The sequence below is a fragment of the Schistocerca cancellata genome, chromosome 4, assembly GCF_023864275.1.
Source record: "Schistocerca cancellata isolate TAMUIC-IGC-003103 chromosome 4, iqSchCanc2.1, whole genome shotgun sequence".
Lineage (NCBI taxonomy): Eukaryota > Metazoa > Arthropoda > Insecta > Orthoptera > Acrididae > Schistocerca > Schistocerca cancellata.
Window position 1 is genome coordinate 195,180,532 of NC_064629.1, and position 19,744 is coordinate 195,200,275.

Sequence of the window (19,744 nt, forward strand, 5' to 3'; positions counted from 1 at the left end):
GGGAAAAACGCAACTATGGAAAAAACGCAAATATGGGAAAAACGCAAACATGGGATAAACGCAAATATGGCAAAAACGAAAAAATGGCAAAAACGCAAATATGGCAAAAAAGCAAATATGGCAAAAGCGCAAATATGGCAAAAACGCAAATATGGCAAAAACGCATACATGGGAAAAACGCAAATATGGCAAAAACGCAAATATGGCAAAAACGTAAATATGGCAAAAACACAAATATGTCAAAAACGCAAATATGGCAAAAGCGCAACTATGGCAAAAACGCAACTATCGCAAAAACGCAACTATGGCAAAAACGCAACTATGGAAAAAACGCAACTATGGCAAAAAACCCAACTATGGCAAAAACGCAACTATGGCAAAAACGTAACTACGGCAAAAACGCAAATATGGCAAAAACGCAAATATAGCAAAAACGCAAATATGGGAAAAACGCAAATATGGGAAAAACGCAAATATGGGAAAAACGCAAATATGGGTAAAACGCAAATATGGGAAAAACGCAAATATAGGAAAAACGCAAATATGGGAAAAACGAAAATATGGGAAAAACGCAGATATGGGAAAAACGGAAGTATGGGAAAAACGCAAATATGGCAAAAACGCAAATATGGCAAAAACGCAAAAATGGGAAAAACGCAAAAATTGGAAAAACGCAAATATGGGAAAAACGCTAAAATGGGAATAACGCAAAAATGGGAAAAACGCAAATATGGGAAAAACGCAAATATGTGAAAAACGTAAATATGGGAAAAACGCAAATATGGCAAAGACGGAAATATGGGAAAAACGCAAATATGGCAAAAACGCAAATATGGCAAAAACGGAAATATGGGAAAAATGCAAATATGGGAGAAGATAAACTAGTGGTACGACTTGACAAGAGGAAAGAATCGGTTGGTAGGTCATAGTCTGAATAGTCAAAGGTTGACGAAATATATGAGAAACGCAAATATGGGAAAAACGCATATATGGGAAAAACGCAAATATGGGAAAAATGCAAAATGGGAAAAACGAAAATATGGGAAAAACGCATATATGGCAAAAACGCAAATATGGCAAAAAACAAATATGGGAAAAACGCAAATATGGAAAAAACGCAAATATGACAAAAACGCAAATTTGGGAAAAACGCCAATATGGGAAAAACGCAAATATAGGGAAACGCAAATATGGGAAAAACACAAATATGTGAAAGACGAAAACATGGGAAAGACGCAAATATGGGAAAGACGCAAACATGGGAAAGACGAAATCATGGGAAAGACGCAAATATGGGAAAAACGCAAATATGGGAAAAACGCAAATATGGGAAAAACACAAATATGGGAAAAACTCAAACATGGGAAAAACGCAAATATGGGTAAAACACAAATATCGGAAAAACGCATACATTGGAAAAACGCAAAAATGGGAAAAACGCAAAAATGGGAAAAATGCAAATATGGAAAAAATGCAAATATGGGAAAAATGCAAATATGGGAGAAGATAAACTTGTGGTACAACTTGACAAGAGGAAAGAATCGTTTCGTAGGACATAGTCTAAATAGTCAAAGGTTCACGAAATATATGAGAAACGCAAATATGGGAAAGACGCAAATATGGGAAAGACGCAAAGATGGGAAAGACGCAAAGATGGGAAAGACGCAGAGACGGGAAAGATGCAAAGACGGGAAAGACGCAAATATGGGGAAGACTCAAATATGGGGAAGACGCAAATATGGGGAAGACGCAAATATGGGGAAGATGCAAATATGGGGAAGACGCAAATATGGGAAAGAGGCAAATATGGGAAAGACGCAAATATGGGAAAGACGCAAATATGGGAAAGACGCAATTATGGAAAGTCGCAATTATGGGAAAGACGCAATTATGGGAAAGACGCAATTATGGGAAAGACGCAATTATGGGAAAGACGCAATTATGGGAAAGACGCAAATATGGGAAAGATGCAAATATGGGAAAGACGCAAATATGGGAAAGACGCAAATATGGGAAAGACGCAAATATGGGAAAAACGCAAATATGGGAATAACGCAAATACAAGAATATCGCAAATATGGCAAAAACGCAAATATGGCAAAAACGCAAATATGGCAAAAACGCAACTATGGCAAAAACGCAACTATGGCAAAAACGCAACTATGGCAAAAACGCAACTATAGCAAAGACGCAACTATGGCAGAAATGCAACTATGGGAAAAACGCAACTATGGGAAAATCGCAACTATGGAAAAAACGCAAATATGTGAAAAACGCAAATATGGGAAAAACGCAAATATGGCAAAAACGAAAAAATTGCAAAAATGCAAATTTGGCAAAAACGCAAATATGGCAAAAACGCAAATATGGCAAAAACGCATACATGGGAAGAACGCAAATACACTCCTGGAAATGGAAAAAAGAACACATTGACACCGGTGTGTCAGACCCACCATACTTGCTCCGGACACTGCGAGAGGGCTGTACAAGCAATGATCACACGCACGGCACAGCGGACACACCAGGAACTGCGGTGTTGGCCGGCAAATGGCGCTAGCTGCGCAGCATTTGTGCACCGCCGCCGTCAGTGTCAGCCAGTTTGCCGTGGCATACGGAGCTCCATCGCAGTCTTTAACACTGGTAGCATGCCGCGACAGCATGGACGTGAACCGTATGTGCAGTTGACGGACTTTGAGCGACGGCGTATAGTGGGCATGCGGGAGGCCGGGTGGACGTACCGCCAAATTGCTCAACACGTGGGGCGTGAGGTCTCCACAGTACATCGATGTTGTCGCCAGTGGTCGGCGGAAGGTGCACGTGCCCGTCGACCTGAGACCGGACCGCAGCGACGCACGGATGCACGCCAAGACCGCAGGATCCTACGCAGTGCCGTAGGGGACCGCACCGCCACTTCCCAGCAAATTAGGGACACTGTTGCTCCTGGGGTATCGGCGAGGACCATTCGCAACCGTCTCCATGAAGCTGGGCTATGGTCCCGCACACCATTAGGCCGTCTTCCGCTCACGCCCCAACATCGTGCAGCCCGCCTCCAGTGGTGTCGCGACAGGCGTGAATGGACGGACGAATGGAGACGTGTCGTCTTCAGCGATGAGAGTCGCTTCTGCCTTGGTGCCAATGATGGTCGTATGCGTGTTTGGCGCCGTGCAGGTGAGCGCCACAATCAGGACTGCATACGACCGAGGCACACAGGGCCAACACCCGGCATCACGGTGTGGGGAGCGATCTCCTACACTGGCCGTACACCACTGGTGATCGTCGAGGGGATACTGAATAGTGCACGGTACATCCAAACCGTCATCGAACCCATCGTTCTACCATTCCTAGACCGGCAAGGGAACTTGCTGTTCCAACAGGACAATGCACGTCCGCATGTATCCCGTGCCACCCAACGTGCTCTAGAAGGTGTAAGTCAACTATCCTGGCCAGCAAGATCTCCGGATCTGTCCCCCATTGAGCATGTTTGGGACTGGATGAAGCGTCGTCTCACGCGGTCTGCACGTCCAGCACGAACGCTGGTCCAACTGAGGCGCCAGGTGGAAATGGCATGGCAAGCCGTTCCACAGGACTACATCCAGCATCTCTACGATCGTCTCCATGGGAGAATAGCAGCCAGCATTGCTGCGAAAGGTGGATATACACTGTACTAGTGCCAACATTGTGCATGCTCTGTTGCCTGTGTCTATGTGCCTGTGGTTCTGTCAGAGTGATCATGTGATGTATCTGACCCCAGGAATGTGTCAATAAAGTTTCCCCTTCCTGGGACAATGAATTCACGGTGTTCTTATTTCAATTTCCAGGAGTGTATGAGAAAAATGCAAATAGGGGAAAAATAGAAATATTTAAAAAACGCAAATATGGGAAAAACGCAAATATGGGAAAAACGCAAATATGGGAAAAACAGAAATATGGCAAAAACGCAAATATGGCAAAAACGCAAAAATGGGAAAAACGCAAATATGGGAAAAACGCAAATATGGGAAAATCGCAAATATGTGAAAAACGCAAATATGGGTAAAACGCAAATATGGGAAGAACGCAAATATGGCAAAAACGCAAATATGGCAAAAACGCAAATATGGCAAAAAAGCAAATATGGCAGAAACGCAAATATGGGAAAACGCAAATATGGGAAAAACGCAAATTTGGGAAAAACGCAAATTTGGGAAAAACGCAAATATGGGAAAGACGCAAATATGGGAAAAACACAAATATGGGAAAAATTCAAATATGGGAGAAGATAAACTTGTGGTACAACTTGACAAGGGGAAAGAATCGGTTGGTAGGACATAGCCTGAATAGTCAAAAGTTCACTAATATATGAGAAACGCAAATATGGGAAAAACGCAAATATGGGAAAGACGCAAATATGGCAAAAACGCAAATATGGGAAAAACTCAAATATGGGAAAAACGCTATGATGGGAGAAACGCAAATATCGGAAAAACGCATACATTGGAAAAACGCAAAAATGGGAAACACGCAAAAATGGGAAAAATGCAAATATGGAAAAAATGCAAATATGGGAAAAATGCAAATATGGGAGAAAATAAACTTGTGGTACAACTTGACAAGACGAAAGAATCGTCTCGTAGGACATAGTCTAAATAGTCAAAGGTTCACGAAATATATGAGAAACGCAAATATGGGAAAGACGCAAATATAGGAAAGACGCAAAGATGGGAAAGACGCAAAGATGGAAAAGACGCAGAGACGGGAAAGATGCAAAGACGGGAAAGAGGCAAATATGGGAAAGACGCAAATATGGGAAAGACGCTAATATGGGAAAGACGCAATTATGGAAAGACGCAATTATGGGAAAGACGCAATTATACGAAAGACGCAATCATGGGAAAGACGCAATTATGGGAAAGACGCAATTATGGGAAAAACGCAAATATGGGAAAGATGCAAATATGGGAAAGACGCAAATATGGGAAAGATGCAAATATGGGAAAGATGCAAATATGGGAAAAACGCAAATATGGGAATAACACAAATATGGGAATAACGCAAATATGGCCAAAACGCAAATATGGCAAAATCGCAAATATGGTAAAAGCGCAACTATGGCAAAAACGCAACTATGGCAAACACGCAACTATGGCAAAAACGCAACTATGGCAAAAACGCAACTATGGCAAAGACACAACTATGGCAAAAACGCAACTATAGCAAAGACGCAACTATGGCATAAACGCAACTATGGGAAAAACGTAACTATGGGAAAAACGCAACTATGGAAAAAACGCAAATATGGGAAAAACGCAAACATGGGATAAACGCAAATATGGCAAAAACGAAAAAATGGCAAAAACGCAAATATGGCAAAAAAGCAAATATGGCAAAAGCGCAAATATGGCAAAAACGCAAATATGGCAAAAACGCATACATGGGAAAAACGCAAATATGGCAAAAACGCAAATATGGCAAAAACGTAAATATGGCAAAAACACAAATATGTCAAAAACGCAAATATGGCAAAAGCGCAACTATGGCAAAAACGCAACTATCGCAAAAACGCAACTATGGCAAAAACGCAACTATGGAAAAAACGCAACTATGGCAAAAAACCCAACTATGGCAAAAACGCAACTATGGCAAAAACGTAACTACGGCAAAAACGCAAATATGGCAAAAACGCAAATATAGCAAAAACGCAAATATGGGAAAAACGCAAATATGGGAAAAACGCAAATATGGGAAAAACGCAAATATGGGTAAAACGCAAATATGGGAAAAACGCAAATATAGGAAAAACGCAAATATGGGAAAAACGAAAATATGGGAAAAACGCAAATATGGGAAAAACGGAAGTATGGGAAAAACGCAAATATGGCAAAAACGCAAATATGGCAAAAACGCAAAAATGGGAAAAACGCAAAAATTGGAAAAACGCAAATATGGGAAAAACGCTAAAATGGGAATAACGCAAAAATGGGAAAAACGCAAATATGGGAAAAACGCAAATATGTGAAAAACGTAAATATGGGAAAAACGCAAATATGGCAAAGACGGAAATATGGGAAAAACGCAAATATGGCAAAAACGCAAATATGGCAAAAACGCAAATATGGGAGAAACGCAATTATGGGAAAAACGCAAATATGGGAAAAACGCAAATATGTGAAAAACGCAAATATGGGAAAAACGCAAATCTGGGAAAAACGCAAATATGGGAAAAACGCAAAAATGGGAAAAACGGAAATATGGGAAAAATGCAAATATGGGAGAAGATAAACTAGTGGTACGACTTGACAAGAGGAAAGAATCGGTTGGTAGGTCATAGTCTGAATAGTCAAAGGTTGACGAAATATATGAGAAACGCAAATATGGGAAAAACGCATATATGGGAAAAACGCAAATATGGGAAAAATGCAAAATGGGAAAAACGAAAATATGGGAAAAACGCATATATGGCAAAAACGCAAATATGGCAAAAAACAAATATGGGAAAAACGCAAATATGGAAAAAACGCAAATATGACAAAAACGCAAATTTGGGAAAAACGCCAATATGGGAAAAACGCAAATATAGGGAAACGCAAATATGGGAAAAACACAAATATGTGAAAGACGAAAACATGGGAAAGACGCAAATATGGGAAAGACGCAAACATGGGAAAGACGAAATCATGGGAAAGACGCAAATATGGGAAAAACGCAAATATGGGAAAAACGCAAATATGGCAAAAACGCAAGTATGGCAAAAACGCAAGTATCGCAAAAAAGCAAGTATGGCAAAAACGCAAGAAAGGCAAAAATGTAAGTATGGCAAAAACGCAAGTATGGCAAAAACGCAAGTATGGCAAAAACACAAATATGGTAAAAACGCTAATACAGCAAAAACGCAAATATGGCAAAAACGGAAGTATGGCAAAATGCAAGTATGGCAAAAACGGAAATATGGCAAAAATGCAAATATGGCAAATCGCAAATATGGGAAAGACGCAAATATGGGAAAGACGCAAATATGGGAAAAACGCAAATATGGGAAAAACGCAAATATGGGAAAGATGCAAATATGGGAAAGACGCAATTATGGGAAAGACACAAATATGGAAATGACGCAAATATGGGAAAACCGCAATTATGGGAAAAAAGCAATTATGGTTAAAACGCAATTATGGGAAAAACGCAATTATGGGAAAAACGCAATTATGAGAAAAACGCAATTATGGGAAAAACGCAAATATGGGAAAAACGCAATTATGGAAAAAACGCAACTATGGGTAAAAGGCAAATATGGGAAGAACGCAAATATGGGAAAAACGCAAATATGGGAAAAACGCAAATATGGGAACAACGCAAATATGTGAAAAACGCAAATATGGGAAAAACGCAAATTAGGGAAAAACGCAAATATGAGAAAAACGCAAATATGGGAAAAACGCAAATATCGGAAAAACGCAAATATGGGAAAAAAGCAAATATGGGAAAAACTCATATATGGGAAAAACGGAAATATGGGAAAAACAAAAATATCGGAAAAACTCATACATTGGAAAAACGCAAAAATGGGAAAAACGCAAAAATGGGAAAATGCAAATATGGAAAATATGCAAATATGGGAAAAATGCAAATATGGGAGAAGATAAACTTGTGGTAAAACTTGACAACAGGAAAGAATCGGTTGGTAGGTCATAGTCTGAATAGGCAAAGGTTCACGAAATATATGAAAAACGCAAATATGGGAAAGACGCAAAGATGGGAAAGACGCAAAGATGGGAAAGACGCAGAGACGGGAAAGATGCAAAGACGGGAAAGACGCAAATATGGGGAAGACTCAAATATGGGGAAGACGAAAATATGGGGAGACGCAAATATGGGAAAGACGCAATTATGGGAAAGACGCAATTATGGGAAAAACGCAAATATGGGAAAAACGCAATTATGGGAAAAACGCAATTATGGGTAAAACGCAAATATGGGAAGAACGCAAATATGGGAAAAACGCAAATACGGGAAAAACGCAAATATGGGAACAATGCAAATATGTGAAAAACGCAAATATGGGAAAAACGCAAATATAGGAAAAACGCAAATATGGGAAAAACGCGAATATGGGAAAGACGCAAATATGGGAAAGACGGAAAGATGGGAAAGATGCAAAGATGAAAAAAACGCAGACGGGAAAGACGCAAAGACGGGAAAGACGCAAATATGGGGAAGACGCAAATATGGGGAAGACGCAAATATGGGGAAGACGCAAATATGGGGAAGACGCAAATATGGGAAAGAGGCAAATATGGGAAAGATGCAAATATGGGATGACGCAAATATGGGAAAGACGCAAATATGGGAAAGACACAATTATGGGAAAGACACAATTATGGGAAAGACCAAATTATGGGAAAGACGCAATTATGGGAAAGACGCAATTATGGGAAGAACGCAATTATGGGAAAGACGCAATTATGGGAAAGACGCAAATATGGGAAAGACACAAATATGGGAAAGACGCAAATATGGGAAAAACGCAAATATGGTAAAAACGCAAATATGGGAAAAACGCAATTATGTGAAAAACGCAAATATGGGAAAAAGGCAAATATGGGAAAAACGCAAACATGGGAAAAACGCAAAAATGGGAAAAACTCAGATATGGGAAAACGCAAATATGGAAAAACGCAAATATCGGAAAAACGCATACATTGGATAAACGCAAATATTGGAAAAACGCAAAAATGGGAAAAATGCAAATATGGAAAGAAATGCAAATATGGGAGAAGATAAACTAGTGGTACAACTTGACAAGAGGAAAAAATCGGTTTGTAGGACATAGTCTGAATAGTCAAAGGTTCACGAAATATATGAGAAACGCAAATATGGGAAAGACGCAAAGATGGGATAGACGCAAAGGTGGGAAAGATGCAGAGACGGGAAAGATGCAAAGACGGGAACGACGCTAATATGGGGAAGACTCAAATATGGGGAAGACGAAAATATGGGGAGACGGAAATATGGGAAAGACGCAATTATGGGAAAGACGCAAGAATGGGTAAGACGCAAATATGTAAAAAACGCAAATATGGGAATAACGCAAATATGGGAATAACGCAAATATGGCAAAAATGCAAATATGGCAAAAACGAAAATATGGCAAAAACGCAACTATGGCATAAACGCAACTATGGCAAAAACGCAAATATGGCAAAAACGCAACTATGGCAAAAACGCAAATATGGGAAAAACGCATATATGGAAAAAACGCAAATATGGCAAAAGCGCAAATATGGCAAAAACGCAAATATGGCAAAAACGCATATATGGGAAAAACGCAAATATGGGAAAAATGCAAATAGGGCAAAAACGGAAATATTTGAAAAACGCAAATATGGGAAAAACGCAAATATGGCAAAAACGCAAATTTGGCAAAAACGAAAATATGGCAAAAACACAAATATGGCAAAAACGCAAATATGGTAAAAACGCAATATGGCAAAAACGCAAATATGGCAAAAACGCAAATATGGCAAAAACGCAAATATGGCAAAAATGCAACAATGGCAAAAACGCAACCATGGCAAAATACAACTATGGCAAAAACGCTACTATGGCAAAAACGCAACTATGGCAAAAACGCTACTATGGCAAGGATGCAACTATGGCAGAAACGCAAGTATGGGAAAAACGCAACTATGGCAAAACGCAACTATTGGAAAAACGCAACTATGGGATAAACGCAAATATTGGAAAAACGATAATGTGGTAAAAACGCAAATATGGCAAAAACGCAAATCTGGCAAAAACGCAAATATGGCAAAAACGCAAATATGGCAAAAACGCAAATATGGCAAATCGCAAATATGGCAAATAGCAAATATGGCACATCGTAAATATGGCAAATCGAAAATATGGGAAAAACGCAAAGATGGGAAAAACGCAAATATGGGAAAAACATATGGCAAAAACGCAAATATTGGAATAACGCAAGTATGAGAAGAACGCAAATACGGGTAAAATGCAAATATGGGAGAAGATAAACTTGTGGTACAACTTGACAAGAGGAAAGAATCGGTTGGTAGGACATAGTTTGAACAGTCAAAGGTTCACGAAATATATGATAAATGCAAATATGGGAAAAACGCAAATATGGGAAAAACGCAAATAAAGGAAAAACGCAAATATGGGAAAAACGCAAATATGGGAAAAACGCAAAAATGGGAAAAACGCAAAATTGGGAAAAACGCAAATATGGGAAAAACGCAAAAATGGGAAAAACGCCAAAATGGGAAAAGCGCAAATATGGGAAAAACGCAAATATGGGAAAAACGCAAATATGGGAAAAAAACAAATATGGGAAAGACCTAAATATGGGAAAAACGCAAATATTGCATAAACGCAAATATGGGGAAACGCAAATATGGAAAAAACGCAAATATGGCAAAAGCGGAAATATGGCAAAAACGCAAATATGGCAAAAACGCAAATATGGCAAAAACGCAAAAATGTCAAAAACGCAACTATGGCAAAAACGCAACTATGGCAAAAACGCAACTATGGCAAAGACGCAACTATGGCGAAAATGCAACTATGGCAAAAACCCAACTATGGCAAAAACGTAACTATGGCAAAAACGCAAATATGGCAAAAACGCAAATATGGCAAAAACGCAAATATGGGAAAAACGCAAACATGGGAAAAACGCAAATATGGGGAAAAACGCAAATATAGGAAAAACGCAAATATGGGAAAAACGAATATATGGGAAAAACGCAAATATGGGGAAAACGCAAGTATGGGAAAAACGCAAATATGGCAAAAACGCAAATATGGCAAAAACGCAAAAATGGGAAAAACGCAAAAATGGGAAAAACGCAAATATGGAAAAAACGCAAAAATGGGAAAAACGCAAATATGGGAAAAACGCAAAAATGGGAAAAACGCAAAAATGGGAAAAACGCAAAAATGGGAAAAACGCAAAATTGAGAAAAACGCAAATATGGGAAAAACGCAAATATGGGAAAAACGCAAAAATGGGAAAAACGCAAAATTGGGAAAAACGCAAATATGGGAAAAACGCAAAAATGGGAAAAACGCCAAAATGGGAAAAGCGCAAATATGGGAAAAACGCAAAAATGGGAAAAACGCAAATATGGGAAAAAAACAAATATGGGAAAGACCTAAATATGGGAAAAACGCAAATATGGAAAAAACGCAAATATGGCAAAAACGGAAATATGGCAAAAACGCAAATATGGCAAAAACGCAAATATGGCAAAAACGCAAATATGTCAAAAACGCAAATATGTCAAAAACGCAACTATGGCAAAAACGCAACTATGGCAAAGACGCAACTATGGCAAAGACGCAACTATGGCAAAAACGCAACTATGGCAAAAACCCAACTATGGCAAAAACGCAACTATGGCAAAAACGTAACTATGGCAAAAACGCAAATATGGCAAAAACGCAAACATGGCAAAAACGCAAATATGGGAAAAACGCAAATATGGGAAAAACGCAAATATGGGATAAAAACAAATATGGGAAAGACCTAAATATGGGAATAACGCAAATATGGGATAAACGCAAATATGGGAAAAACGCAAATATGGGAAAAACGCAAATATGGGAAAAACGCAAATATGGGAAAAACGCAAATATGGGAAAGACGCAAATATGGGAAAGACGCAAATATGGGAAAGACGCAATTATGGGAAAGACGCAAATATGGAAATGACGCAAATATGGGAAAACCGCAATTATGGGAAAAAAGCAATTATGGGAAAAACGCAATTATGGGAAAAACGCAATTATGGGAAAAACGCAATTATGAGAAAAACGCAATTATGGGACAAACGCAAATATGGGAAAAACGCAATTATGGGAAAAACGCAATTATGGGAAACACGCAAATATGGGAAAAACGCAAGTATGGGAAAAACGCAAATATGGGAAAAACGGAAATATGGGAAAAACGGAAATATGTGAAAAACGCAAATATGGGAAAAACCCAAATATGGGAAAAACGCAAATATGGGAAAAACGCAAGTATGGGAAAAACGCAAATATGGCAAAAACGCAAATATGGCAAAAACGCAAAAATGGGAAAAACGCAAAAATGGGAAACACGCAAAAATGGGAAAAACGCAAAAATGGGAAAAACGCAAAAATGGGAAAAACGCAAATATGGGAAAAACGCAAATATGGGAAAAACGCAAAAATGGGAAAAACGCAAAAATGGGAAAAACGCAAATATGGGAAAAACGCAAATATGGGAAAAACGCAAATATGGGAAAATCGAAAATATGGGAAAGACGCAAATATGGGAAAGACGCAAATATGGGAAAGACGCAAATATGGGAAAGACGCAATTATGGGAAAGACGCAAATATGGAAATGACGCAAATATGGGAAAACCGCAATTATGGGAAAAAAGCAATTATGGGAAAAACGCAATTATGGGAAAAACGCAATTATGGGAAAAACGCAAATATGGGAAAAACGCAATTATGGGAAAAACGCAATTATGGGAAAAACGCTAATATGGGAAAAACGCAAATATGGGAAAAACGCGAATATGTGAAAAACGCAAATATGGGAAAAACGCAAATATGGGAAAAACGCAAATATGGGAAAAACACAAATATCGGAAAAACGCAAATTTGGGAAAAACGCAAATATGGGAAAAACTCAAATATGGGAAAAACGCAAATATGGGAAAAACGCAAATATCGGAAAAACGCATACATTGGAAAAACGCAAAAATGGGAAAAACGCAAAAATGGGAAAATGCAAATATGGAAAAAATGCATGTATGGGAAAAATGCAAATATGGGAGAAGATAAACTTGTGGTAAAACTTGACAAGAGGAAAGAATCGGTTGGTAGGACATAGTCTGAATAGTCAAAGGTTCACGAAATTTATGAGAAACGCAAATATGGGAAAGACGCAAATATGGGTAAGACGGAAAGATGGGAAAGATGCAAAGATGGGAAAGACGCAGAGACGGGAAAGACGCAATGACGGGAAAGACGCAAATATGGGGAAGACGCAAATATGGGGAAGAGGCAAATATGGGAAAGGTGCAAATATGGGAAAGACGCAAATATGGGAAAGACGCAAATATGGGAAAGACGCAATTATGGGAAAGACGCAATTATGGGAAAGACGCAATTATGGGAAAGACGCAATTATGGGAAAGACGCAATTATGGGAAGGACGCAATTATGGGAAAGACGCAATTATGGGAAAGACGCAAATATGGGAAAGACGCAAATATGGGAAAGACGCAAATATGGGAAAAACGGAAAAAAATGAAAAACGCAAATATGGGAAAAAGGCAAATATGGGAAAAACGCAAATATGGGAAAAACGCAAAAATGGGAAAAACGCAAAAATGGGAAAAACGCAAATATGGGAAAAACGCAAATATGGGAAAAACGCAAATATGGGAAAAACGCAAATATGGGAAAATCGAAAATATGGGAAAGACGCAAAAATGGGAAAGACGCAAATATGGGAAAGACGCAAATATGGGAAAGACGCAATTATGGGAAAGACGCAAATATGGAAATTACGCAAATATGGGAAAACCGCAATTATGGGAAAATGCAATTATGGGAAAAACGCAATTATGGGAAAAACGCAAGTATGGGAAAAACGCAAATATGGGAAAAACGCAATTATCGGAAAAACGCAATTATGGGAAAAGCGCTAATATGGGAAAAACGCAAATATGGGAAAAACGCAAATATGGGAAAAACGCAAATATGGGAAAAACACAAATATCGGAAAAACGCAAATATGGGAAAAACGCAAATATGGGAAAAATCAAATATGGGAAAAACGCAAATATGGGAAAAACGCATATATCGGAAAAACGCATACATTGGAAAAACGCAAAAATGGGAAAAACGCAAAAATGGGAAAATGCAAATATGGAAAAAATGCAAGTATGGGAAAAATGCAAATATGGGAGGAGATAAACTTGTGGTAAAACTTGACAAAAGGAAAGCATCGGTTGGTAGGACATAGTCTGAATAGTCAAAGGTTCACGAAATTTATGAGAAACGCAAATATGGGAAAGACGCAAATATGGGAAAGACGGAAAGATGGGAAAGATGCAAAGATGGGAAAGACGCAGAGACGGGAAAGACGCAAAGACGGGAAAGACGCAAATATGGGGAAGACGCAAATATGGGGAAGACGCAAATATGGGGAAAACGCAAATATGGGAAAGAGGCAAATATGGGAAAGGTGCAAATATGGGAAAGACGCAAATATGGGAAAGACGAAAATATGGGAAAGACGCAATTATGGGAAAGTCGCAATTATGGGAAAGATGCAATTATGGGAAAGACGCAATTATGGGAAGGACACAATTATGGGAAAGACGCAATTATGGGAAAGACGCAAATATGGGAAAAACGCAAATATGTGAAAAACGCAAATATGGGAAAAAGGCAAATATGGGAAAAACGCAAATATGGAAAAAACACAAATATGGGAAAAACACAAATATGGGAAAAACGCAAACATGGGAAAAACGCAAATATGGGAAAAACTCAGATATGGGAAAAACGCAAATATGGGAAAAACGCAAATATCGGAAAAACGCATACATTGGAAAAACGCAAAAATTGGAAAAACGCAAAAATGGGAAAAATGCAAATATGGAAAAATGCAAATATGGGAAAAATGCGAATATGGGAGAAGATAAACTTGTGGTACAACTTGACAAGAGGAAAGAATCGGTTCGTAGGACATAGTCTGAATAGTCAAAGGTTCACGAAATATATGAGAAACGCAAATATGGGAAAGACGCAAAGATGGGAAAGACGCAAAGATGGGAAAGACGCAGAGACGGGAAAAATGCAAAGACGGGAAAGACGCAAATATGGGGAAGACTCAAATATGGTGAAGACGAAAATATGGGGAGACGCAAATATGGGAAAGGTGCAAATATGGGCAAGACGCAAGTATGGGAAAGACGCAAATATGTAAAAAACGCAAATATGGGAATAACGCAAATATGGGGATAACGCAAATATGGCATAAATGCAAATATGGCAAAAACGAAAATATGGCAAAAACGCAACTATGGCAAAAACGCAACTATTGCAAAAACGCAAATTTGAGAAAAAAACAACCATGGGAAAAACGCAACTATGGAAAAAACGCAAATATGGGAGAAACGCAAATATGGGAAAAACGCAAATATGGGAAAAACGCAAATATGGGAAAAAAACAAATATGTGAAAAACTTAAATATGGGAAAAACGCAAATATGGGATAAACGCATATATTTGAAAAACGCAAAAATGGAAAATACGCGAATATGGCGAAAACATAAATATGGCAAAAACGCAAATATGGCAAAAACGCAAATAAGGCAAAAACGCAAATATGGCAAAAACCCAACTATGGCAAAAACGCAAATATGACAAAAACGCAAATTTGGCACAAACGCAAATATGGCAAAAACGCAAATATGGCAAAAACGCAAATATGGTAAAAACGCAAATATGGCAAAAACGCAACTAAGGCAAAAACGCAACCATGGCATAAACGCAACTATGGCAAAAACGCAACTATGGCGAAAACGCAACTATGGCAAAAACGCAACTATGGAAAAAACGCAACTATGGCAAAGATGCAACTATGGCAAAAACGCAACTATGGGAAAAACGCAACTATGGGAAAAACGCAAAGATGGGAAAAACGCAAATATGGGAAAAACATATGGCAAAAACGCAAATATTGGAATAACGCAAGTATGGGAAGAACACAAATATGGGAAAAGTGCAAATATGGGAGAAGATAAACTTGTGGTAACTCTTGACAAGAGGAAAGAATCGGTTGGTAGGACATAGTCTGAACAGTCAAAGGTTCACGAAATATATGAGAAATGCAAATATGGCAAAGACGCAAATATGGCAACGACGCAAATATGGCAAACACGCAAATATGGCAAAGACGCAAAAATGGGTAAAACGCAAAAATGGGAAAGATGCAAAAATGGGAAAGATGCAAAAATGGGAAAGACACAAATATGGGAAAAACGCAAATATGGAAAAAACGCAGATATGGGAAAAACTCAAATATGGGAGAAATGCAAATATGGCAAAAACGCAAGTATGGCAAAAACGCAAATATGTCAAAAACGCAAATATGTCAAAAACGCAACTATGGCAAAAACGCAACCATTTCAAGAACGCAACTATGACAAAAACGCAACTATGGCAAAAACGCAACTATGGCGAAATCCCAACTATTGCAAAAACGCAACTATGGCAAAAACGTAAATATGGCAAAAACGCAAATATAGCAAAAACGGAAATATGGGAAAAACGCAAATATGTGAAAAACGCAAATATGGGAAAAACCCAAATATGGGAAAAACGCAAATATGGGAAAAACGCAAGTATGGGAAAAACGCAAATATGGCAAAAACGCAAATATGGCAAAAACGCAAAAATGGGTAAAACGCAAAAATGGGAAAAACGCAAATATGGGAAAAACGCAAAAATGGGAAAAACGCAAAAATGGGAAAAACGCAAATATGGGAAAAAGGCAATTATGGGAAAAACGCAAATATGGGAAAAACGCAATTATGGGAAAAACGCAATTATGGGAAAAACGCTAATATGGGAAAAACGCAAATATGGGAAAAACGCGAATATGTGAAAAACGCAAATATGGGAAAAACGCAAATATGGGAAAAACGCAAAAATGGGAAAAACGCAAATATGGGAAAAACGCAAATATGGGAAAAACGCAAATATGGGAAAATCGAAAATATGGGAAAGACGCAAATATGGGTAAGACGCAAATATGGGAAAGACGCAAATATGGGAAAGACGCAATTATGGGAAAGACGCAAATATGGAAATGACGCAAATATGGGAAAACCGCAATTATGGGAAAAAAGCAATTATGGGAAAAACGCAATTATGGGAAAAACGCAATTATGGGAAAAACGCAAATATGGGAAAAACGCAAATATGGGTAAAACGCAAATATGGGAAAAACGCAAATATAGGAAAAACGCAAATATGGGAAAAACGAAAATATGGGAAAAACGCAAATATGGGAAAAACGGAAGTATGTTTGCGTTTTTCCCATATTTGCGTTTTTGCCATATTTGCGTTTTTGCCATAGTTACGTTTTTGCCATAGTTGGGTTTTTGCCATAGTTGCATTTTCGCCATAGTTGCGTCTTTGCCATAGTTGCGTTTTTGCCATAGTTGCGTTTTTGCCATAGTTGCGTTTTTGACATTTTTGCGTTTTTGCCATATTTGCGTTTTTGCCATATTTGCGTTTTTGCCATATTTCCGCTTTTGCCATATTTGCGTTTTTTCCATATTTGCGTTTTTCCCATATTTGCGTTTATGCAATATTTGCGTTTTTCCCATATTTAGGTCTTTCCCATATTTGTTTTTTTCCCATATTTGCGTTTTTCCCATATTTGCGTTTTTCCCATATTTGCGCTTTTCCCATTTTGGCGTTTTTCCCAATTTTGCGTTTTTCCCATATTTGCGTTTTTCCCGATTTTGCGTTTTTCCCATTTTTGCGTTTTTCCCATATTTGCGTTTTTCCCATATTTGCGTTTTTCCTTTATTTGCGTTTTTCCCATATTTGCGTTTTTCCCATATTTGCATTTATCATATATTTCGTGAACCTTTGACTGTTCAGACTATGTCCTACCAACCGATTCTTTCCTCTTGTCAAGTTGTACCACAAGTTTATCTTCTCCCATATTTGCATTTTACCCGTATTTGCGTTCTTCTCATACTTGCGTTATTCCAATATTTGCGTTTTTGCCATGTTTTTCCCATATTTGCGTTTTTCCCATCTTTGCGTTTTTCCCATATTTTCGATTTGCCATATTTACGATGTGCCATATTTGCTATTTGCCATATTTGCGATTTGCCATATTTGCGTTTTTGCCATATTTGCGTTTTTGCCATATTTGCGTTTTTGCCAGATTTGCGTTTTTGCCATATTTGCGTTTTTACCACATTATCGTTTTTCCAATATTTGCGTTTATCCCATAGTTGCGTTTTTCCAATAGTTGCGTTATGCCATAGTTGCGTTTTTCCCATACTTGCGTTTCTGCCATAGTTGCATCCTTGCCATAGTAGCGTTTTTGCCATAGTTGCGTTTTTGCCATAGTAGCGTTTTTGCCATAGTTGTATTTTGCCATGGATGCGTTTTTGCCATGGTTGCGTTTTTGCCATATTTGCGTTTTTGCCATATTTGCGTTTTTGCCATATTTGCGTTTTTGCCATATTGCGTTTTTACCATATTTGCGTTTTTGCCATATTTGTGTTTTTGCCATATTTGCGTTTTTGCCAAATTTGCGTTTTTGCCATATTTGCGTTTTTCCCATATTTGCGTTTTTCAAATATTTCCGTTTTTGCCCTATTTGCATTTTTCCCATATTTGCGTTTTTCCCATATATGCGTTTTTGCCATATTTGCGTTTTTGCCATATTTGCGCTTTTGCCATATTTGCGTTTTTTCCATATATGCGTTTTTCCCATATTTGCGTTTTTGCCATAGTTGCGTTTTTGCCATATTTGCGTTTTTGCCATAGTTGCGTTTTTGCCATAGTTGCGTATTTGCCATATTTTCGTTTTTGCCATATTTGCATTTTTGCCATATTTGCGTTATTCCCATATTTGCGTTATTCCCATATTTGCGTTTTTTACATATTTGCGTCTTACCCATTCTTGCGTCTTTCCCATAATTGCGTCTTTCCCATATTTCCGTCTCCCCATATTTTCGTCTTCCCCATATTTGAGTCTTCCCCATATTTGCGTCGTTCCCGTCTTTGCATCTTTCCCGTCTCTGCATCTTTCCCACCTTTGCGTCTATCCCATCTTTGCGTCTTTCCCATATTTGCGTTTCTCATATATTTCGTGAACCTTTGACTATTCAGACTATGTCCTACAAACCGATTTTTTCCTCTTGTCAAGTTGTACCACTAGTTTATCTTCTCCCATATTTGCATTTTTTCCATATTTGCATTTTTCCCATTTTTGCGTTTTTCCAATATTTGCGTTTATCCAATGTATGCGTTTTTCCGATATTTGCGTTTTTCCATATTTGCGTTTTCCCATATCTGAGTTTTTCCCATTTTTGCGTTTTTCCCATGTTTGCGTTTTTCCCATATTTGCCTTTTTCCCATATTTGCGTTTTTCACATATTTGCGTTTTTCCCATATTTGCGTTTTTACCATATTTGCGTTTTTCCCATATTTGCGTCTTTCCCATATTTGTGTCTTTCCCATATTTGCGTCTTTCCCATAATTGCGTCTTTCCCATAATTGCGTTCTTCCCATAATTGCGTCTTTCCCATAATTGCGTCTTTCCCATAATTTGGTCTTTCCCATAATTGCGTCTATCCCATAATTGTGTCTTTCCCATATTTGCGTCTTTCCCATATTTGCGTCATCCCATATTTGCATCTTTCCCATATTTGCCTCTTTCCCATATTTGCGTCTTCCCCATATTTGCGTCTTCCCCATATTTGCGTCTTCCCCATATTTGCGTCTTCCCCATATTTGCGTCTTTCCCGTCTTTGCGTCTTTCCCGTCTGCGTTTTTTTCATCTTTGCATCTTTCCCATCTTTCCGTCTTTCCCATATTTGCGTCTTTCCCATATTCGCGTTATTCCCATATTTGCGTTTTTCCTATATTTGCGTTTTTCCCATATTTGCGTTTTTCACATATTTGCATTGTTCCCATATTTGCGTTTTTCCCGTATTTGCGTTTTT

At 38.3% G+C, this 19,744-nt stretch overlaps 2 protein-coding genes across 2 annotated transcripts; both read left to right on the forward strand.

Moving 5' to 3' along the window:
- The first annotated feature begins 6,350 nt into the window (after window positions 1-6,350).
- Window positions 6,351-7,337, forward strand: LOC126183991 (uncharacterized). Its single transcript, XM_049926344.1, has one exon. It carries the CDS (start codon window positions 6,351-6,353, stop codon window positions 7,335-7,337), a length of 987 nt encoding a protein of 328 aa, XP_049782301.1.
- An 8,103-nt stretch (window positions 7,338-15,440) lies between these two features.
- Window positions 15,441-16,653, forward strand: LOC126183992 (LWamide neuropeptides-like). The gene is made up of 2 exons (XM_049926345.1): window positions 15,441-15,797; window positions 15,892-16,653. Exons 1-2 carry the CDS (start codon window positions 15,441-15,443, stop codon window positions 16,651-16,653), a joined length of 1,119 nt encoding a protein of 372 aa, XP_049782302.1.
- Window positions 16,654-19,744: the final 3,091 nt, after the last annotated feature.